The following is a 23,521-nucleotide window of genomic DNA, read 5'->3' as shown; positions in this document are numbered from 1 at the left end:
AGTCTGTGTATGTAAACTAATGTAGCAGAATTGGACGACTGCAGAATGTCAAAGATGCTTAGTTTGAAATCTACAAGTTAATCTACTGCTAAATGTGGAAAAAGAAAAGATAAAGACAGAGTTCAGCATTCAAACACGCAACTTTTACAGTCTTTTTTTTTTGGCCGGTAACTATACCATTTCAAAATAACCTTTTTTATCTGCATACTTTACTCAACAATCTGGGGATAAATATGTACCAACATCAAAATTGTCATTTCTTCTTGGGATGTCAGTTGTTGACCTGTTTTCAGTCACTTAATACCTCTTTTCCATTAGTGCCGGTACAGCACAGTTCGACTCGGCTCGGCACTGTTCCAAGGCTTTTCCACTACCAATTATTCGTGGAACCGGCCCTTTTTTCAGTACCCACTTTCCTCTGGTTCCAAGCGTACCGTGCTGGCCTTAAAACGGGACGTCAGAACACGGTGTCAGTCACTGATTGGTTGGGGTTGAGTCACTGGTTGTTTGAGAAACTTCCGCAACAACCCAATCTGGCATTTGCAATAACTCGAACTTCGAGGAGCGGCTGGACCTATTTTTAAGATTTTAAAAACAATAATGACAACACCATGGTATAATGCTGAAGTGCAGGCGTTTTTATACTTGGTGGCCAATGACAAAATTCAGAGCAAGCTAGATGGAGCTCCGCCGTTCCCCCCGGTCCCCTGGTCCCCCGGTCCCCTGGTCCTCTCCATTGTAGCCTTGGAGCCCCCTCAGGCCGAGCAGGGCATCAGTTCCCCGGCTCCGAGCTCCGCTGGTCACTGCGGAAGCTCCTCTCTGCTGCCGACCCACAGGAGTGCGCAAAGCCTAGCTCTGAGCTCCACTGGCCACCACGGAGGATCCTCCCGAGCTACCGACCCGCAGGAGTGCACAAGGCTGATTTTTATAAACATTTTATGTATAAATAATTTTTTTACAAGAGAATTCTTGATAAGATAGAAAGGCTCTTTTTTATTTTATTTTTTTATAAGCAAAAAAGAAAAAAAATAGAAAGGCTATATAAGTGCAGTCCATTCAGCTGCGCCGCCTACATGTTAGTAAGAATGTGTGAACTGCGGCAGTGAGCCTCCACTCTGAACCGTCAAGCTACAGGCCTGACAGACCTCAGCCTCCTTTCCTGTAATAAACCACGGTTCAGAACTCATTTAGCCGTGTTGTGCCTTATGAGAGGAACAGTGAGAGGTGCGCAACATTAATAAATCAGCAGCTTATCATATCGCTAAGACACGGTCCCGTCCCAGCTGTGGAACAAGACGGCTAAAACGCTAACAGTCTTGTTAGCCGCTAAGGATAGTGTCTTAAGCGATATGATAAGCTGCTGATTTATTAATGTCGCCACCTCTCACTGTTCCTCTCATAAGGCACAGCACGGCTAAATGAGTTCTTACTCGTGGTTTATTTCAGGGAAGGAGGCTAAAAAACCGCTCTGACCTGCAGCTACCATTCACACATGCTCATATTCCACTCTGCTGCTTTAAATGGTGAAAAAGATTTGTAGTTCCGTCATTTTGTCAGGACTTTTTTTCAGCATTGTCTACAGAAATAATTTTTCAGCACCTCATCTGACAATTTAAATCCAAACCATCTCCGAAAGAACAGCCATTTTCATTTTGTTCAGCAGCTAAGCTGCTCTTCATATTATCTTCCGTGCTTACTTGGGCTAAACGTCTCCTCTCCCTCCCGCCCACCTCCTGGAGAAGCAGGGGGGGGGGGGCGTAGCTAAGGGCCTGGGTTTGTGTTCAAGGAGGGAGAAGGAGTGGGGCTGCGTGGGAGAAAGAAGACCGCAAGAGGATTTCCAAGTATAAAACTATATCGTTTTATATTGATATGGTCTCAACTTATATCGCAGAATTTTTTTAAAATATTTTTAAAATCTTGATATATCACTTAGCTCTAACTAAAACCTGTTTCAGGGTCTTACCACCAGCATTACTGCCACCAGCTAGTAAGGCACGTGGCATCAATTTCTGAACTCTGAACCCGCCCACTAGAACAGTTACTGAAAGTATAATAGAAACACAATTCGTACCATGCTGAACAGAGTTACGCCAAGTCTAACTGTGCTGTACTGGCACTAGTGGAAAAGAGGCATTGGAACCATAGCTAAGTTGGTTCTGAAAAAGGGGCTTGTCCCACAAATTATTGCTAGTGGGAAAGCCTTGGAACTGTGCAGAACCAAGTCAAACCGTGCTGTAGAGGCACTAGTGGAAAAGAGGCAATAGAGCCACCTAACCAACTGTATTATGAAATTCTTTATCAAAAGGGCTCGTTGAACGGTCGGCACAGATTATTCAGACAAATAGGGAAAAATAAACAGAAGCTGTCAACTGCTAGGAGTAATAAGTGTCATTTATTAACCTGCCACAGAAAACAGCCAAGCAAAAAACATGTACACTCTTAACACACAGATTGATATGAAATAACTTCTCACCGTGACACTGGCCGGGAAGTCGTTTTCGACCCAGGTAAAGAAGAATCACATCAAAAATGGTGCATGGCATCAGCGCGCGGCTGATCCACACCGGACTTCCAACTCTCTGTTGTTTGATACATTTCTTATATACCTTCTTCCCTGACCGGATCGCGTGAGAGCAGATCAAAGCAAGTTTGATGGTTACCAGAACAACGGATCTAATTAAACCATCATCAAAAGCGATGGCTCATCCTTCCAGTAAGGAGCGCCTGTGACCGTAAAAGCGGGCCAAAGCTTCCAGGTCAAGAGCACTCCTAATGCTTATTAAAGCATTCCTAAAGAGCACTCCTCGTCCCTTCTGCAAACCATCAAAGAGTGTCTAAATATTATAAGCAACACACACACACAAAGTATATGTTTGAACAGGCATAAAGGCGACCCAACACCTCATAATACAAAATACAATCCCTAATATGTGAATAACACGTTGTATAAGTGTGTTTAAATAAGTGTAATATAGGTCTAGATTGACATAAAAGCATTAAAATAATAATTTCTATATCACCAACTCAGTCCAATTTGATGAGGCTTTATGAGACAAAGTCAATCTTATCATTATTTTTACAGAGCACTGAGTTTTGTCTGTTTGCAAAGTCAAGTTCATTTATGCGTTTTAGTTATCTTTCAGTTGCAGCAGAAGGAGGATTTTTTTTTCATAAATTGGACCTGGATTGAAGTCTTGAGCAATTTAAGCCCTTTAATCAATAAAGGTAAGTTGACAATAATTGATTTAATGTTTTAGTTGACATTAAATAACCAGAAATGTCTGAGCTGAGCTTGTTTGTGCTTTATCTCGAATAGGATTACGTAGATTTTATTTAACTGCAAAATAAAAAAAAACTTTAATTGTTCCAAACATGATCATTTAAAGCCATTTTAATATTGGTTAATTTATGTTTTCATGTAAAACTTTACATTGATTTTATTTACTTTTTATATGTGATAAACTGCAGAAATTGTCCTGACTTTGTTTCTCATATTTTACAGGGTAAAAAATAAAAAGAGAATTTGGACTCTGGAGAGTTGAAAAGATTTTGTTGCTGGACAAAAGGAAAAATTTAGTTGATTTGTCATTCCTTAGATTGCATTGTTTTTTTTTTTTATTAATAACATTTTACAAATAAGTGTATCTGAAGGGATGTGGAAACATGATTTATGTAAAGGAACTTTTTAAATGATAGTGACTAGAGTTTCATCATTATCAAAAGGAAATAATTCAAATTCCACATTTGTTTGTTGTCTTTGACTAAAGTAAATTTTCGTACATTTGTCTAGAAACCCTCACCATAAGAAGACGGTCTTCCACTGTTATTTCCCAGTGGAGTCACATTGGACAACTCAAACTCTTGTTGGCTGCAAGAACTAACTTCAAACAAACGGATGACAAACAGTATATGTGTTACTGTGTTAACATGCTGCTTTTTGTAATTGAATACAGCCCAATTTTGGGGGACTTATTAGTATTTCTGTCAGCATATTTTCAGTAAAAGAAGAATATTGTGCAATGTATAAAACCGTACACAGTTGATAATTGTACCAAAATTCACTGACTTATGTTGGTTCTGGTTTGAATCGGTAGTGTTGAATTACATTGTCTACATTACCAGCTATTTTGGTCAGCTTAATATCTTTTTTACTGATGGGACTGGCATTCGTACCTGACCTTCCAAAAATGAAGATAGTTGCTATTTGATTCTCTTGAAAGTGATAAGACAGTAGACCCACTTTCAACACCCATTACATGACCACTTTACATTGTTCCATGAAGACATGATCATAGCAATGTAAATGTAGTTTTAAGAGTGCTGGAAGGAGCTGGAAAAGCTTTCAGTCTGCTCCGTCATTCTATATAAACTTATGTATAATCCAGTCACATGACTTTGTCTTGAAAGAATCTGCTGTGCTTAGGGCTGGGTACCTTTCTAAAACATTTGGTATTGGTACCGGTACCTTCACTTCGGTGTCGTTTCCTGAACGGTACTTTTTTCTGCACAAATTTTATAATTAATATTAATTCTAACAAGAAGAAAATTACATTACACGTTACAGTACAAATCTTGAGTTTTAAAAAAAAAATTTTTTTTTTTACTTTGGTATTTTTCCATTCCGAGAAGTTTTCTTATATAAAAATAAACAAATAATTTCCAGTACAAAAGAACAGTTGCAAACCAGGTCAGTGTCTAATGTTCACACTGAGGACCTTTTCACTTAGCAGTTTTTCTTCAGAAAAATCAACATGTCTGCTTTCTCTGGACACAAAACAAACCCGTTCCTGGCTGATGGTGTTCTCCAGTAGTAGGAAATGTTCCCTCTGAGGGTGTGGATGATGCTTGCACACACATATACCTGGTTGCCAAGTTTGAGCTTTGGCACAGTGTCCCTCACATTCCACCACCAAGTCACTGGATTCACTGATGTTAGGGTTGATGACAGACTTCTGTACCTCTGTCTCTTCCTGAATCTTCTCTGTGTTCTCTGGGGTTTAGGCATCTTATCATCTCCCTAATTGACATTAGAACACAAAACATCAACAATAACATGGTTGTGCTATTATTGCTCAAAAACCATTATCTAGGCTGAGAGATACAAAGGCTTATTATATAATTTCCCTCTGGGATTAATAAAGCATTTTTGAATTGAATTTAATTGAATTAACTGGTCAACAATATTCTTTACAGCTTACTTACCTCCACCATGCAGCCTCCACTGTAGAAAAAGGCAGCAAACTTTTAACAACAAAGTTTGCGACTGTCCTCTGGCCCCCATCTCGCTTTTGTTTTACATTTACATATAGGCCGGTGAAGACATTGAATTTTTAAGGGAAAGTCGTAGCATAGTCCAGAGCTCCCCCTCTCAGCCATTGTCCAGATAAGAGGTGTCATTCATCATCAGTTCGGTTGAGGCTCTGTCACATGTCCACGGCCTTGGGGAAGGAAGGGGTGAGGAAACGGACAAAACATCTTTGTTTTTTTCAAAACATGCCAGCAGGAGTTGAGAGAAGTCCACTGTCAAGGCCACAGTTTTGGGTCAGGCAGAAATCACGAGTAGCTGTTTTTGCCTTTTAAAGTCTTGCTGGTATATATTCCTCTGATGTCTTGCTAGAGAGTTCACAGTCCTGATAACAGCTGCTCCAGCTCTCTGACGCAATTGCACATAATTCATATAATATAGAAAATTCTAAAGGGCTAACAAACTTTCAAGCACCAATGTACATGTAAAATAATACAACAAATATAAGCAATGTATATGGAGAAAACTTGATTAGAAAATAATTTATAAGAGAAATTGATGCTTACAACCTTTACAGTATAGTATCCCTAAACCTGCTGACACGAGTATAACCGAGAATGGTTTCAGAATTTGGCCTTTTATTTACTCCTAATGACCAACCATGAATGTATTTATTTTAATCTGGGTAACTCCACAGCACTAGGAAGCACACAATGTAGACTGCTCAGCTTTAATGGTGGTTTATCAGGTCCCCTCCAGTAAAAACATACTGTCCTGTCCTTCTCAAAAAATTAGCATATTGTGATAAAGGTCATTATTTTCCATAATGTAATGATAAAAATGAAACTTTCATATATTTCAGATTCATTGCACACCAACTGAAATATTTCAGGTCTTTAATTGTTTTAATACTGATGATTATGGCATACAGCTCATGAAAACCCAAAATGCCTGTCCCAAAAAATTAGCATATCATGAAAAGGTTCTCTAAACAAGCTATTAACCTAACTATCTGAATCAACGACGTAACTCTATCCACCTTATTCTGCAAGAGCGTATGTGGGCTGCCATGACAGACAGGTACCGCCCCCTCCCGGTTTTATACTTCCGGTGAGCTAAAGCGAGAGGCACTTTTGCTAATGACAGGCACTTTTGCTAATGACAAATTCTAGTAATTTGTGCTGTAGCAGGAGGCTTAAACAATTCTAATATGAGTTCTGGTTCAACTTGTGCTGTTGTTGGCTGTCACAACAGCTCCAGAAAACTGAAAGACGAGCTAGAAACGTATTGTTTTGCACATCAACAACTTCGAAAGGCCTGTGTGTGCCCAGCGCGTTACGAACTGCACTCCATGCCGAGGAAGGAGGATCGAAAACGAGCGTGGCTGGCAGCTTTAAAACTCAAATACCCCCCGAAGAGAGTTTATGTTTGCTCCTTTCATTTTATTGATAAAAAGCCCACAGAGCTTCACCCCGACCCGGAGCTCTATCTGGGCTATGACCGGGCCCCACCAAAGAAAAGAAGGCAGCTCATCCGGACCACTGTGAGCCAGACAGCTTCCAGCAACATCGACAAAACGGCCGAATCTGTTCCCGGTGAGTGAAATTGAAAATGTGATTTGTCCCCGCTTCACATTTTAATCATGCTTAGCTCTTATCTTTTACTGAATTATATTATTATTAATGTTATAATTGTAATGTTATAATTACTATACTGTGGATGGTGTTAGCATCAGCGCTAGCTGGTTGCAGTGTTATTGTGGATGTTAGTGTATTATTAATTTAATTCCAAAATACTTTATCACTAAGAGAAAGTACTTGATTGGCAGCCAAATCCAAATCTTAAAGACAAAGTGGTTAGTAATTAACATCAGTAGCATGCTAGCAGAGATGTATATGATTTCATGTAACTGTCCGAGAATAGCTTTTTATTTAGCAACCTGGTAAAATTCAGCCCCCAGGGCTGTAAAAGTCTGGGGATTTTGTTAATAAAGAATATGTTGAGTTATTAGAGGCAGGTTATTTGAAACAGACACAGCTGAAAAAAAAACTTCTTTTAAACTCTTTAAAGAAAAAGCTTAAATGCAACCTAGCTCCAACTGATTTTTTTAAGGATGAAAAACTAAAATCTAATCACAATATTTTGATATTATAGCATAATTTGATGGGGCTTAGGAAAATTTAAGGGGGCTAAAGCCCCACTAAAACAGCACTATTGACATTTAAGATGTATCATGTGTGTACGAGTGTGGAATTACAAATTTCCTTCCTAAAACGTAATAAGGTAAGTGACACTTGACAGGTTGTGTTACGCTGATTTGATTTTGTATTTTTGTGTTATTCAGAGTGCACCGTAGATTCACCGTCAGTCATCCCAGACCTGGCTAGCGTCTCCACACAACCTCCTGGGCCACATCTGCACTCAGTCCACACACAGTGGGAGGACCCTTCGCTAAAAGATCATCATCAATACTGCAACACGTCTGGCAGAAAAGATGTCCAGGACAAGACGACTCAGTGTGATGCAGTTGCATTTTTTCTTCTACAAAATGACGCAGACGCTTTGCTGTACACTGGTATAGCGTTAGAAACATTTAACACTCTTGTGTCAGCTCTGCCTTGTGGTGTCTGAAGTTTATCATGCTTAGACGTTTGGGTTGAAGATTCTTTGCTGTCCCAGCATTCCACCTGCGCTGCTCATCTGTACATGCTAGCCCCGTCTTTCCACTGATCACAGCATTCTGGACCTGTAACAATTTAACAGACTTCAGCTATCACTGCTCCTAATAAAATGAAACAAGTTATTTACATCCCTGCTGTTGTCATTTATTTTTTCCTTTTCTGTAAATGTTAGGTTGCCTTGCATCCAGTCTGTACTTTTTTAAAAACAAATAATATAAAAATACTGTACAGCCTTTTTAATGTTTAATTTTTTGTGACAGTAGATCACAGGCTGCACAATGCTCTGGCTTCCACATGTAAACACAGGCAGACAGGAAGCTCACAGCTTTCGCCCAGTTCAGTGATTCTGATTCAGTGATGTAAATATTCTGATATCCAGATAAGTGATATACCTTCCACAGAATAGCTGCCGCATGACTGCATGATTTTCCCAATCCGGCGATACAGGAACAGCCGACCGTTTCTACCACTCCACTTTCTCTGAGCATGACCCATGCTAAGTGTTTAGCTTGACCAACGCTCTGGCTCGGCTCAACAGCTGCTTTCAGAAAGATAAAGTCGCCTTGTTTCTTGAGCAAAACTGTATCTATTTTGTTGCTGTGGAGGTAATTATACGCCTCTGTGCTTTTATAATTCCGCAATTCCTCGCCATCGACGCCTTCAGAAAAAACAAGGTAATTAATAATATCGATGTAGGTAATTCCGGGCCATGATTTCATATCATCTACCCAGTCCGTGAGAAATGATGGGTGAGACACAGTTAACGACTTATCTTCGCAGCTTTTTAAAACATCCTTGCAATGTATCCACCTCTGATGTGCTGCCATTTACTTCAGGTAAAGGAAACTTTTGTGTCAAAAACATTAAATTGCTAGCAAGTGTGTTAACCCACAAACGTAAACAACAGCGCGGGATCGCGGGCGGAAGTAAACAACCGGCTTCCGCTATGAATTATGGGTAGTGGCGCCAAATCCGGAATAAGGTGGATAAACACCTGCAAAAGATTCCTGAGGCTTTTAAAAACTCCCAGCCTTGTTCATTACTCAAAACAGCAATCATGGGTAAGACTGCCGACCTGCCTGCTGTCCAGAAGGCCATCATTGACACCCTCAAGCAAAAGGGTAAGACACAGAAAGAAATTGCTGAACGAATAGGCTGTTCCCAGAGTGCTGTATCAAGGCACCTCAGTGGGAAGTCTGTGGGAATGGAAAAGTGTGGCAGAAAACGCTGCAAAACTAGAAGAGGTGACCGGACCCTGAGGAGGATTGTGGAGAAGGGCCGATTCCAGACCTTGGGGGACCTGCGGAAGCAGTGGACCGAGTCTGGAGTAGAAACATCCAGAGCCACCGTGCACAGGCGTGTGCAGAAAATGGGCTACAGGTGCCGCATTCCCCAGGTCAAGCCACTTTTGAACCAGAAACAGCGTCAGAAGCGCCTGACCTGGGCTACAGAGAAGCAGCACTGGACTGTTGCTCAGTGGTCCAAAGTACTTTTTTCGAATGAAAGCAAATTTTGCATGTCATTCGGAAATCAAGGTGCCAGAGTCTGGAGGAAGACTGGGGAAAAGGAAATGCCAAAAGGCCAGAAGTCCAGTGTGAAGCACCCACAGTCAGTGATGGTCTGGGGTGCCATGTCAGCTGCTGGTGTTGGTCCACTGTGTTTTATCAAGGGCAGGGTCAATGCAGCTAGCTATCAGGAGATTTTGGAGCACTTCATGCTTCCATCTGCTGAAAAGCTTTACGGAGATGAAGATTTCATTTTTCAGCACGACCTGGCACCTGCTCACAGTCCAAAACCACTGGTAAATGGTTTACTGACCATGGTATTACTGTGCTCAATTGGCCTGCCAACTCTCCTGACCTGAACCCTGTAGAGAACCTGTGGGATATTGTGAAGAGAAAGTTGAGAGACGCAAGACCAAACACTCTGGATGAGCTTAAGGCTGCTATCGAAGCATCCTGGGCCTCCATAACACCTCAGCAGTGCCACAGGCTGATTGCCTCCATGCCATGCCGCATTGAAGCAGTCATTCATGCAAAAGGATTCCCGACCAAGTATTGAGTGCATAACTGAACATGATTATTTGAAGGTTGGCGTTTTTTGTATTAAAAACACTTGTGTTTCATTGGTGGGATGAAATATGCTAATTTTTTGGGACAGGCATTTTGGGTTTTCATGAGCTGTATGCCATAATCATCAGTATTAAAACAATTAAAGACCTGAAATATTTCAGTTGGTGTGCAATGAATCTGAAATATATGAAAGTTTCATTTGTATCATTACATTATGGAAAATAATTACCTTTATCACAATATGCTAATTTTTTGAGAAGGACCTGTATATTAAATCTGTTTCTCAATCTAGTAAACATAACTTTAGAGGGGCTTCATTAGATTAAAAAAAATTTTGTTCAAGCAATTAAATTTGACCAATTTTAACTTAACAAATACATGTGATTTTAGTTCAAATGTAAATATTTTAAACTAAATGTATAAAAAATGGTCTTATTGGACATTTTTACTCTATCTAACAGACTTGACAGTTCTGTTTGGTAAAGCATGTATATAAAATACAGAGCTCTCTTACAATAACTTCTTACCTTTTGCAGCTTCACTTTTGCTGTTGATTTTTGCAGTTCTTTCTTGTACAGCACTATAACATGAACTCTGAATACTCTCAGCCCCACTGTAGCAACTTCGTAGACCCTAGTACAGTGATTGCAACGGGAGGCAGCCAACCAATTGTCCCTCCTGCAGAAACACCCCACCGTCAGGTCCCACAGTGGAATACCCCATCAGTGGAACATCACCAGTCAGACAACAGGTATATGTGAATGTGGATGTGGTGAATAATGCAAGCATTGTCTGGAGTATTTGTCATTTTTTATTATTTGAAATATATGCCTATTGATTTCTAGTGACCGAGCTGGTGAGGAATTCCTGAGATGCATTGCGGCCAACAAACCTCTCCCAGACTATCTCAAAGGCAATATGGCATACAACCTAGCTGATGCCTTAAAGTCTGCTAATGACCTGAAAGAAGCACTCAAGTCAGATCCTCACTTCCACAAGCATGTGGCCAAAAGCAAGAGCCATAGTCGAAGTCGAAGTCGTGGTAGATCTCGAGCCAAGAGCCGTGCACGGAGCAAAAGCCGGGCACGAAGCAAGAGCCGGGCACGGAGCAAGAGCCGGGCACGGAGCAAGAGCCGGGCACGGAGCCGAAGCAGAGGAAGGAGCAAAAGTCGTGCTTGTAGCAAGAGTCGAGCCAAAAGCAAAACCAGGGCTCGCAGTAGGAGTCGGAGCCGAAGCAAGAAGAGTCACAAACGAAGTAAAAGCAAAGTCAGAAGGTCTAGATCACAAAGCAGCAGCAGTGAAGAGAGCTATGCCAACGACAAAAAGAGAAGGAGGAGCCCCGGCCCCAGCAGCAACAGCATTGTTGGCATCAGCAGTAATTTGACAGAAAATTGTCTGTTAGAAGAACTGAAACTTGTCATGCAGAGCAAAGATTTAGAAGACCGGTTGCCCACTCTCAAAGATGCCTTCCTAAGTATTCAGGTAGAGATCTTCATTTTTTCCTCATTTTATTTATTTAGTTAGTTAGTTAAATAGTAGTTTTGATCAGGTGTTTTGTCTTATTCTTCCTCCAAACTCATGTCAAGGTGTGCACATGAATCAAGAAGGCTTTTCTTGTTACTTTTCACTAGGGCTGCAACAACGAATCGATAAAAATCGATGATTAAAAGCGTTGGCAACGAATTTCGTTATCGTTTCGTTGTGTCGCGCAATTATGCGTCTTTCACGGCGCTGCGGAGCCATTTCGTTTTGTTCACGGGCAGTTCATTGTCAATGCTGACTGACTGAATAAAGTTTGGAGAAGAAAAAAAACTGCAGCGCGAGTTGAACAGAGCGAGGGGGGAGGCGGAGCAGAGGTGGTGTTTTCAAAGGAAATTAAGTCAATTTTACAAATGATCAACGCAGCGAAAACTGTTCAACCCAAGTCCTCCAAAGTGTGGGAGAACTTCACAAAGATAAAAGATGAGAAACATGCAGCTTTGAAAATACCGACACGACACGAGAGAACCACGGAGATAAACGTAAACATGTCGGAGTCACGAGCTGCAGCTGATACAACATGTCTCACTCCCAACTCGTGTTGCAGGTGAGTCTCTACAATTTAACACATTGTTCTGTTTCCAAGAGAGAAAATGTAACGTCAGTCTCTCTGGTAGATGAAGCTGCTGCTTGTTTGTTTGTTTGCTGATTAATGACGGTGATAGAGAACGTGTGTGTTACTTTTTATTTAATTTAATTGGTACAAGCAGTGTTTAAATGTGATTTATAAATAAATCTAACGCAAAGATAATAATTTAATGATTAAGCTTCAACTTTTAATTTGCTGGCAAAGTCTAAAGACACTGCAGGTATGGCAGGATGAATTGCATTTAAACAGGAATTAAAGTAATTTATTACATCTACTCAAATGTGTGTAATTAAGTATTTTATATATATGTGTGTGTGTTTAATTGCTCTTTTAGCTACTTTTGGCTGAACCTAACATTGTAAGTGAAACAAGGCATTTCTTGAGTTGCTGTAAATTATGCTATAATACATTTTTATTGTCTCATTCCAGAAAACAACAACAAACAACACTTCCTGATGGACAGACATCATGGACACCACAACAGCAGCTGCCTTTACTGAAACATCCTGAACATGATCGTCACTGACATGAGGCCTCTGTCGATGGTTGAAGACGAAGGCTTCACTACAATAATCCACACTTTTAATCCAGGTTACAATAATCCACACTTTTAATCCAGGTTACACTCTTCCCTCAAGGACACATTTTACAAAGTAGCTACATATTGTGCAGGTATAAAGATACATTTGTATATATTTTTGTGTACATTTATTTTTTTAAGCTATTTGACTAACTTTTATTTTTTATTATTCAATATTTTACTAACAGAATAGTCAAATAGCAACATGTTTTTTGTGTGAATTGCTATGTCAGTCAAATGTTCAATTTTGGAATAAAGGTGTGGAAATAAAAACGTTTTTTTTTTTTGTTTTTTTTTCCGATTCATTGATTAATCGAAAAAATAATCGGCCGATGAATCGATTATTGAAATAATCGTTAGTTGCAGCCCTACTTTTCACCATATGTGGCAGTGTTCCCTCTGGATCATAGTTCTTCATCCATCTATTATCTTTTATCTGCTTTTTCCTCTTGGTGTCATAGGGGTTGCTGGTGCATATGTCCAGCCAATGTGAGAGAAGTAGGACACACACTGGACAGGCTGCAAGTCCATCCCAGGGCCACATACCCATAGATCAAAACGAAAACCATTCTCACACTCACTCACATCTAGGGACAATTTAGAGTTACCAATTAGCCTATGTGATGACACTATTATTATTATTATTATTATTTTGGTCTGTGGGTGGAAACAGGAGTAGCCAGAGAAACCCCACACATACAAATCAAAATAGACAATATACAACATTAATTTAATGTATTTTTGAAGGAATGCTAATCCTTTGCTGCCTTTTATGCTAGAAGATATAGGCAAGGATCATTGTATTTGGGAAATGACGAGTTTTAGCCATTTTTGGCTGTGTGTGGTCTCATGCAATACTGCAATGTATCACACTAGATTACATGTTGTGGATGATCCTCAATCACTACAAAAAACTTTAGCTAAATCTCGGTATAAATGAATGGGCTATAACCATTTTTATGCTTGTTAATATCATTTAGACCAGGGGTGTCAAACTCACTTACAAAAGGGGGCCAAAATTAAAACCTTTAGTCAAACTAAGGGCCAATTTCAGAAACGACATGAACTCAAATCAGATACAAAACATATATTCTTGGTCACAGGTTCCTCAACAAGAGTTTGATTGGTCTCATTTGATCTTCTCTGTTGTGCTTTCAACAGCATAATCAAAGATTACTGAAAAAAATTCAAAGGATAAAAGTATTTTACGTTTCACATATCATCTTGGGGGCCAGAGAAGATGTCAGCGAGGGCCACATTTGGCCCCCGGGCCTTGAGTTTGACACGTGTGATTTAGACCATATAGAATTGAAATGATTTCTAAAATTTGTTCACAATTAGGATGTACATCAAATAATTAATTTTTGACCGTTTCATTAAGGGTGCATTCACACCAGCCCTGTTTAGTCCGCTTTAATAGAACTCTAGCTCGTTTTCCTAGAAAGTCCGGTTCGTTTGGGGAGGTGTGAACCTGCCATCGAACTCTGTCACGGAACAAAAAGGCAAACTCTGGCCCGGGCTAAAACCTAGGTCTCGGTCTGGTAGAAGAGAACTCCAGCGCGGTTCGAGTACAGTGTGGATGTAAACAGACCGGGCCCCGCTCCATAAGCAAGAAGTGGAGTACAGCGCAGGACAAACAAACGCACATTTCTCTTACCTCATATTGAGCTGTCACCTGCCTTGTGTGAAAAACAATATTCTCCATGGTCTTCTGCCTCATCTTCTGCTCATGCTGAGTCCATTGTTGAAAAATGACAAAATATAACTCCTAAAACTTGATGCCACTCCATTTTTGTTTTTATTTCCAGAAGAAGAAGAAGTGTCTTCAGAGGTTTTTGTGTCGTTTCTTTCAGTAGTTCTTGGTGCAGCGCCCCCACAGGCGAGCGGGGGAATAGGTTGGTTCAACAGGTTGGCTCGACTGCACAGTGCAGTGTGAATGCAAATGCACCAGCTCAAATGTAAACAAAATGTCATGAATATTGGTCCCCAACCGAACCAAGTCTACCGGACTATCAGGTGTGAATGCACCCTATAAGTCATTAAATTGTTCATGAGATACTTTAGGTAACAGACAATCAGGGTTTATGTCCAACAGGTACTGTTAAAGTTTAAAGCAAAAAAACTTTCACAATACATAGCATATTGGACAGTGGTGCTTGAAAGTTTGTGAACCCTTGTTTAGAATTTTCTATATTTCTGCATAAATATGACCTGAAATATCAGATTTTCACATTAAGTCCTAAAATTTGATAAAGAACCCAGTTAAACAAATGAAACAAAAATATTATACTTGGTCATTTATTTATTGACGGAAATGATCCAGTTTTACATATTTGTGTTGGTTACATATATGTGAACAGGATATCCACTCACACCTGATCATCATCCATTGATTGAAAACACCTGATTTTAATTTCACCTTCAAATTAACAGCTGATCCTATAGGTTCACATACTTTTACCTCTCACAGATATGTAATATTGGATCATTTTCCTCAATAAATAAATGAACAAGAATATTTTTGTCTCATTTGTTTAACTGTGTTTTCTTGATCTACTTTTAGGAATTGTGTGAAAATCGGATGATGTTTTAGGTCATATTTATAGGGGGAGTGGTGGTGCAGAGGCTAGAGAAGGTGGGCCTGTGATCGGAAGGTCGCTGATTCAACTCTCCAGACCGACAACATCAAAATGTTAGTAGAAAAGGTGAAACACCCACACCTGCCTCATCCCTCATTTGCCCCACTCTGGGCCCCTGAGCAAGGCCCAACCCCCACTATATGCTCCCCCAGGTGCCCTAGATGTCAGCTCTCTGTTCCACAGAGAGGGCTGTGGTAGCTCAGTGATTTGTGGTTGCGTGAAGAAAGGCATCTGGTCTAAAAACACTTGCCAAGTCTTCATGTGAGTTAGTTCACTGTGGTGACCCCTGAAGAAGGGAGCAGCCGAAAGAAAAAGAACAAAAATAAAAAAATTAGGCCATATTTCTACATAAATATAGAACATTCTAAAGGGTTTGCAAACTTTCAAGCACCACTGGTGTATGTTTTATATTTGATTAAACAAAAAAACATGCCCATGTTTAGCACACCTGTAAAACTGACTGAATTATAGCCATTTATTGTTTTCTAAGGTCAGTTAGTTGTGGCAGTCATCTTGTATCAGGTTGACTCTAAAGGTGAATCGATTGTAGATGTAAATGGTAAATGGACTGTACTTATATAGCACCTTTCTATCTTATTTCAAGATACTCAAAGCACTTTACACTACAATCTGCCTCATTTACCCATTCATACAGCACTCTACTAGATCGATACAAAGCTAATTGAAGAAATCATTCTAAAGAGACTAATCAGTGCTTTAGATCACATTCATACACTGATGGGACACACATCAGAGGCTACGAGGGGTTCAGGGTCTTGCCCAGGGACACTTCGGCATGTGACTGCTGGTGGATTCGAACCCCCAACTCTCGCATTGGAGGACGACTGCTCTAACCATTCAGCCACAGCCGCCCTCAACAACTTATACTTAGGTCATATTACTTACGTACAACTTATAATTACTTTCTGCATGTTTAATAAAGTTTTTTCCAGTGGTTCATGGAATATTTTGATAACAGAAACACAAACACACAGGCAAGGACAAAAACATTATCGTCCGTGAGCGTTGAAAGTGATAAGATCACACCTTGTACACAACATAAGACCATACAAATGCACCACAAGTCCGTTAGTCAAAAGGTGTCATTGCAACTTCATCTTTTCTGAAACAGATTTTTCATCCATGTTTTTTGTCACCAGAAACTGCATTTATTTGTTTCTAGCAGTGACTTCACAGAACAAGTCACAGGCTCCCAACAGAAGTAATTTCTTAATTCTTGAATACCATGTATTAGTACTAGAAATACAGTTGCAATGCACAGAGGTTGCGCGTTCCACATTTAAAACAGAACTTGCTGCAGCTTGAACATGTCTTAACTGATGCATGCATTTTCTTAACACCCAATCAGTAGCCAAGTAGCATAACCATGTGAAAGAACCTCATAGTTCATGTATGTATGTAATGGTTTTTCTTTTCCACAGGTCTCAAATGAAATAAAGAACGTGGAAAATGTACTTGAAGAGCACGTGAGTCGGCAACATGAGAGTCTTACCACTTCACCATCACTTGAAAATGATAGCATGCTGCTCCCACATGAAAGAGTGATCAGTGATTTCTCTTGGCTTCATGAGACAAGTCAGGAGGAAATTTCTATACAGAAAGCCAGGGAGTTTGAAGATGAAGAGTCATTCCTGTATGGAACCGAAACATCTCCCCTACTTGGAGAATATGCCACACATCTGGCTGATACAAAACAGCCCCATCAAATGGCAATATCTGCGTTTGCCCCTTCCAGTCTGGATGAGGAGGAGTGTGAGAAAATCAAGAATATTCTGAATAGTCTGAGTGGAACATCAGATACCGGCAGGATGATGGTGCAGACACAAGGGCAAAGGAAAAGCAACGAGGTGTTTCCAGCAGTTTTGAGTTCGGACACAGCAGTGGCAACACTGAGTAACCCGAATGTACACAAAGCTCTGGATTCTTTACAGTCTCTGATAAAAGGTAAAACTTATGTATTTTACTAGAGATTCATCTAGATAGTTTTTAAAATATAATTTAATATGATTTTTTTTCCTGGGGAGTGGTGGCGCAGCCCCAATCTCAACCCTTAAGCAAGGCTCTTAACCTCCTTCACCCTCCCTCAGGCACCCTAGATAGCAATCCTCTGCTCCACACAGAGGGCTGTGGTAGCTCGGTGGTCTGGTTGAATCAGGAATGGCATCCGGTGTAAAACATTTGTCAAATTCTCATGCAAGTTTGCTTGCTGTGGCGACCCCCTGAAGAAGGTAGCAGGTGAAAGAAAAATAGATGAATACTGGTAATCTGTTCTTCACTTGTTTTTGAAAAAAAAAAAAAAAAGAGTTTTTTTTTTTTTTTTTTTCAGTTTAGTACCTGTCTGTTTTTTCAAAGCCAGAAAGTATTATCCAGATAATAATTGATGCTCTCTTTGTTGTTTTTACTCGAGTTTCTGTAAAGGATCACAGAGACAGTTTTGTTGTTGTTGTTGTTGTTGTTTTTAAGCACTGATCCTCAAAAGAGTTGCTGTTTAGTTAGCACTGGTTATTTGGTGCCCAAGTTAAAGTTATGGAAACTCTCCAGTTAGCTCTGGAACCCTTTTGGTTCAAAAACAGCCATTGAGGCACACAAGTCCGACAACCAGTTACTTTCACGTTAATGGATCATTCATGTTTTTAGACTGTGAGAGGAAACTGTATAACCCAGAGAACACTTACATGTGATCTCCACGCAAAAAGGATCCCAGCAGGGACTTGAACCTGCAACTTTTGCTGTGACGCAATCATCGGTCATTTCACTGTGCAGCTTCACTTTCATATCCACAAACTCCTGGTAATCCTGCACAAGATCAATCTGTGCTTTGTTTCATAGTCAGCATTACTTGAGTTTTAGACAAACATAAAATTTTCATATCATTTTAGGAGCCAAATACCTGATTTGCTTAGAGCTGCATTTTAAATAGTCTTCTGTCTTGAGTTCTAGGTTTTAGTCAATAAACATCTACAACTTAAAATGCCCTGTCCTAATCATGTCAGTGATAATAATAGAATGGGCTATACCTGCTTATAGGGTTGGGTACCTTTCTAAAATAAATCTGTATCGGTACTTTCACTTCGGTGTCAATTCCTGAACGGTAATTTTTCGGTACCAATTTTATAATGAACATCAGTTCTAACAAGAAGGAAATTATGTTACACATTACAGTACAAATAGTGAGTTTTATTTTTTAACTTTGATATTTTTCCATTCCAAGCAATTTTCTTGCATTAAAAAATAAACAAATAATTTCCAGTGCAAAAGAACAGTTGCAAACCAGTGACACGTCAGTGTCTAATGCTCACTGCTACACACTGAGGACCTTTTCACTTAACAGATTTTCTTCTGAAAAATCACCGTCTTCTTTCTCTGAACACAAACAAGCCTGCTCCTGGCTGATGGTGTCTCCAGCAGTAGAACATGTTCACTCTTGAGAGTGTGAATGATGCTTGTTGCACACACAGATACCTGGTTGCCAAGTTTGGTAGCATTGGCATATTGTCCCTCACGTTCCACCACCAGGTCACTGGATTCACTGAGGTTAGGGTTGATGGCAGACTTCTGTACCTTTATCTCTTCCTGAATCTTCTCTGTGGTGCTAAAAGTGTTCTCTTGTCTTATTTTAATTTCCATGTCCTCTTCAGCTCCCCAAGGCCAGAGAGTCTTTGGCTTCTTCTGGAAACAGAAGAAGGAGGGAAAATAAAGATAATCAGAATAGATGCCAACAAGGCCATTTTGTTCTGAAAATGAAATTGGGGGAGGGGGGGGGGGGGTTGTTCAGAACAGGGTGTCTTTGTATACTTTTATTTTACCAGTGTTGCTACTGCAGCTGTAGAGTCTTCATCTGATGAGTCATGATCATGATCACCAGCTGTCCCTTAAAACTTTTTTTCCATCTGCTGGGCCTGGATCATCCTTACACCTTTGTTCTATATTCAATAGATTATGGGAGTCATATAAAATGATCTACAGTGGAAGAGGAATAAAGTATTATCAACAATAAACACACCTGTTGTGAGGTCCTACTTATTAGCTCCTCTTCTAGTCTGGTCCACACTTCATCTGCCAATCTTGGGTCTAAGGCTGCGCCCTCCGCCAAGAACTTCCTGATGCTCTCATCCTGCAAGATAAAAACATAGTATAATAGTCAGTATTTCTAATGAAAACAACAGAAATCTACAGGATTATGCTACATACTTGGTATCTTTTTGAGAGGTCACCCCAAATATTGTCCTTGATTGTCTGTGTAAAGGGGGAGTCCTAACCAGTAACTGAAGTGGTGCTGAAGTTTCTCCAAGATGGGCAGAATCTGGCCCAAAGTTGGACTCTTTTCAATAGAAATGCAGATGGTTGAAGAATAGAGTATCTTCATAACTCTGGCAAACTGTTCTGCTTTTTTATAATCATCATCAGAAAGTCTCTCCAGTCTGAGAAAAATATACACGTTGTATTAGCTAGACTAAAAACTACTGGACTTTATTTGTAGAAAACATTTTGCTTCTCAATTCAAAGAAAGGAGAGTGTGGGGTTCAAGTTGTCAAGCTGAGCTTTAAACTAGTTTTCCTTTTCACTAGGTGTTCGTTTGTAGTCTTTAGCCCTATTCGCATGGGATTAGTTTTACCTAGGGACCACATGCTATTTGAAATAATTACGGAGCTTGTCTGTGTTGTTATTCCCATGCAAATCAGCCATGTCAGTCATTTGTAAAGTGACAATTCCCCTACACATTACCTACTATATTTTCCTGAACTCCGAGGTCCTGTGATAATACTAATCCAATGCGAATAGGCATCCCTGTGATTTGGACTGAAATGCGCAGGATCCGATACATAATGAGGCGTTTTTGTTTAAGCAAAATCATTTGGAAAAATATAGAACAAGGCTATTTTAAATAAACGCACTGCTCGCTTCGGCTTATTTTTATTTATTAATTTATTTTTTATGTATTTTTCTTTTTCACTTCAGCTTTATGCTGCTACTTCCTTTGCTGCAGATGACGGGAGGTGCAGAGACGCGTGGGTGATCAACCCATCCGTCCATTATATTTACCCGCTTCTTTTTTCCGGGTAGTGGGAGTCACTGGTGATGCCCATGTCCAGCCATCACTGTGCAAGAGGTGGGGGACACACTGGACAGGTCTTCAGTCCATTTCAACCTGCGGGTCAGCGGACGTGCGGACGTTCACGCACACACCTCTTAAACTGGCCAGTCGTTAAATACCATATTTTTCTTTTTCGCTTTGGCTTTTATGAGCTGCTACTTCCTTCACCGCAGTTGACAGGAGGTGCAGAGACACGTGCGTGATCCATCCATCCATTTTATTTACCCGCTTCTTCCTTTTCGGGTAGCGGGAGTCGTTGGTGCCCATGTTCAGCCATCACTGTACTGTGCGAGAGGCGGGGGGACAGTTGTCACAAATCCATTTCGACCGGCGTGTCAGTGGACTCACAGCTGCTCGCGCACGGCCGGTGACAGCTGTCCATCTGAGCTTAACGTGTTTTTTTTTACCTCTTAAACCGGCCGGTCAGACCTGCCTCCTCCTCAACAAGTAGATTAACACTATTTTATATTGTGCATTCTTTAGTTTTCTTTAGTGCTGATTCGTAAAACCACATCAAAGTCTTGAGACCATCCCGAACCGCACATTAAACACATTATTATGGACCGGCCCGATCGTAATAACGCAGCGCATTAACATCATAACCGAAAGCTGTCCGTAAATTTCAGCTAAATCTCAGGCTTTGGTTATCCTGTGCGATAACCAAATGCACATAAAAAGCAGACGTTGTGGAGTAATTTATTTATTACATATGGTCCTTAGGCAAAACTAATCCCATGTGAATAGGGCTTTTGTTAGTCTCAGACACACAGGAGACATTGTTGATCACTGGCTGAAATTCCTGATAGATGTGAAAATGAGGTGAAGGAAGCTAAGCCATTTATGTAAAAGAGAATCTCTTTTAACAACGAAGCTTGTGACTGCCCTGTGGCCCTCTTCCCACTTTTCTTTTGTAATTTTTCCTTTTTCAGCCAGTGTGAAGGGATTCACACTAGCTATGTTTACATGCACAGAATTCTTTGACCGGATTGAAATGTGTTCTGTTTGAATAATTCAAATGTATCGTTTACATGGACACAATCTGTTCATGACGAGCGTTTACATGTAGCGGGCTTTGTTCTGAACAGCAGTACTGACATGCGCAGAGTGGTAAACTCTCCTTAAAAAAAAACCACCGAAGAAGAAGTTCTACTTCCGGGGTGAACGTAAACAAACCAGAGCACCCAAAATGGACCCGCGACAGGTTTCAATGACGGTGGAGACGTTACTGCACTCCCTGACTGAGCTACTGGTAATACAGATCATTTTGAGCTCTTTCAAAGTTTCTAGTAGAAATGTTCCCTCTTTGCTCTGCATTGCATCTCCTTATATTCCTCTCTTCAGTTTTCTCACCTCTTTTTTTGAATACCTTCTTGCGCTTCACTATTCCACCAGCAGGTTTCCTTGTCATCCATTCTCTGTCCAGATGACACACCAAGTACCTTCCTACCCGTCTCTCTAATTACTGTTGCTGTAGTAGTCGAGTAATCTGGAAGCTCTTTCTTACCACCCAGAGCCTTTAACAGCTCCTCTCTAAACTCTTTACAGCATTATTCTTTCTTCAGCTTCCACCATTTGGTTGTCTTCTCTGATTTTATGCTGCTTCTCTTCTTCACAACAACAGCCATTGTGAATGGTAAATGGGCTGTACTTATATAGCGCCTTTCTATCTTATTGAGACACTCAAAGCGCTTTACACTACAATCTGTGTCCTCATTTACCCATTCATACAACACTCTACTAGATATCTACAAAGCTAATTGAACAAATCATTCTAAAGAGACTAATCAGTGATTTATCACATTCATACACCGATGGGACACACATCGGAGGCAACAAGGGGTTCAGTGTCTTGCCCAGGGACACTTCGGCATGTGACTGCTGTGGGGTTCGAACCCCCAACTCTTGCATTGGAGGACGACTGCTCTAACCACTCAGCCACAGCCGCCTCAAATGTATTGTAATTGTATACATAACCATACGATGCTGTCTGGCCATGCTGCCTTGCCACAACCTTAAAGTCCCCAATAGGGCTGGGCGATATGGACCAAAATTAATATTGATATTTTAAGATCAATCATGATATGATATATCAATATTTTTTTCTTTCCATAAAGTAATAACAAGTATATATTTCTGAGTCAAAGCTTTGTCCCAATTGTCACACAGGCACATTTATTGAAAAACATCTGTAACTGTACAAAATCCATCCATCCATTCATTATCTTTACCCTCCTTTTCCTTTACAAAATCAACGTCTTAAAAATTAACTATTCACATTTATTAAATAATAATCCTCCCCTGCTGCGCCACCTTCACTACATTAGTAAGTGTGTGTGTGTGAAGCAGCAGTGAGGGGCTGTTTGTTTGTATTCAGCGAGGGAGGAGGAGGCTTGAATTTGACTGCGCAGATGGGCAGAAAAAGAACTACTGTACACAGATTTTCAAATCTTACAGTGAAAGGTAACGCCACATTAATAAAGTAGTGGCTTATCATATCGCTAAAGACATGGTCCTTTACGGCTAACTTTAGCCATCTTGTTAGCTGCTAAGGGCCCTGTCTTTAGGGATAAAATCTGCAGCATTATTAATGTGGTGCTACCTTTGTTCCTCTCATAATGCACAGCACAGGTGAAAGAGTTTTGTACCGTAGTTTGTTTCAGGGAAGGAAGCTGGGAAAACTTTACTGCCAAAGCTGCAACACAAAGTTTAACAAACTCTTCATATTCCACTTTATGGCGCTGTTTTAAATGGTGAAAAAGGTTTGTAGTACTCAAACCTTTAGTTGGGTCTTGTTTTCGGCATTGTCTACAGAAAACATTTTTCTGCTGCACATCTGACAAATTAAATCTGAAGAACCATCTTCAAATAACAGAGCCATTATTTTTTTTCCTGCTCTGATCTGCGATATACGTGCCGGTGGTGCTGCACCACCTGAAACAGGAAGCGGGGGTGACGGGCAGGGCTGAGAGGGAGAGGAGTGGCCGCGTGGGAGAAAGATAACAGCAGGCAGATTTTCAAGTATAACACTATCGTTTATCAATATAGTCTCATATTGCAAAT

General features: G+C 40.3%; 2 protein-coding genes across 4 annotated transcripts in view; both read left to right on the top strand.

Annotated features, from left to right (window-relative positions):
• Nucleotides 1–23,521, top strand: part of si:ch211-195b21.5 (chromatin-remodeling ATPase INO80) — a 48,588-nt gene that overhangs the window by 13,048 nt on the left and 12,019 nt on the right. For all 3 annotated transcript variants that reach the window (XM_037681058.1, XM_037681050.1, XM_037681042.1), the window contains exons 2-4: nucleotides 10,607–10,749; nucleotides 10,844–11,480; nucleotides 16,788–17,310. In XM_037681058.1, coding sequence (XP_037536986.1) covers nucleotides 10,607–10,749; nucleotides 10,844–11,480; nucleotides 16,788–17,310 — 1,303 coding nt within the window. The remainder of the gene's footprint in view (nucleotides 1–10,606; nucleotides 10,750–10,843; nucleotides 11,481–16,787; nucleotides 17,311–23,521) is intronic.
• Nucleotides 6,315–8,052, top strand: LOC119413978. The gene is made up of 2 exons (XM_037681073.1): nucleotides 6,315–6,840; nucleotides 7,590–8,052. Exons 1-2 carry the CDS (start codon nucleotides 6,456–6,458, stop codon nucleotides 7,874–7,876), a joined length of 672 nt encoding a protein of 223 aa, XP_037537001.1. The 5' UTR covers nucleotides 6,315–6,455; the 3' UTR covers nucleotides 7,877–8,052.

Source organism: Nematolebias whitei, chromosome 1, assembly GCF_014905685.2.
Source record: "Nematolebias whitei isolate Nwh7 chromosome 1, NemWhi1, whole genome shotgun sequence".
Lineage (NCBI taxonomy): Eukaryota > Metazoa > Chordata > Actinopteri > Cyprinodontiformes > Rivulidae > Nematolebias > Nematolebias whitei.
The sequence above is the reverse complement of the archived record's forward strand: the minus strand, read 5'-3'. Positions and strand labels throughout refer to the sequence as shown.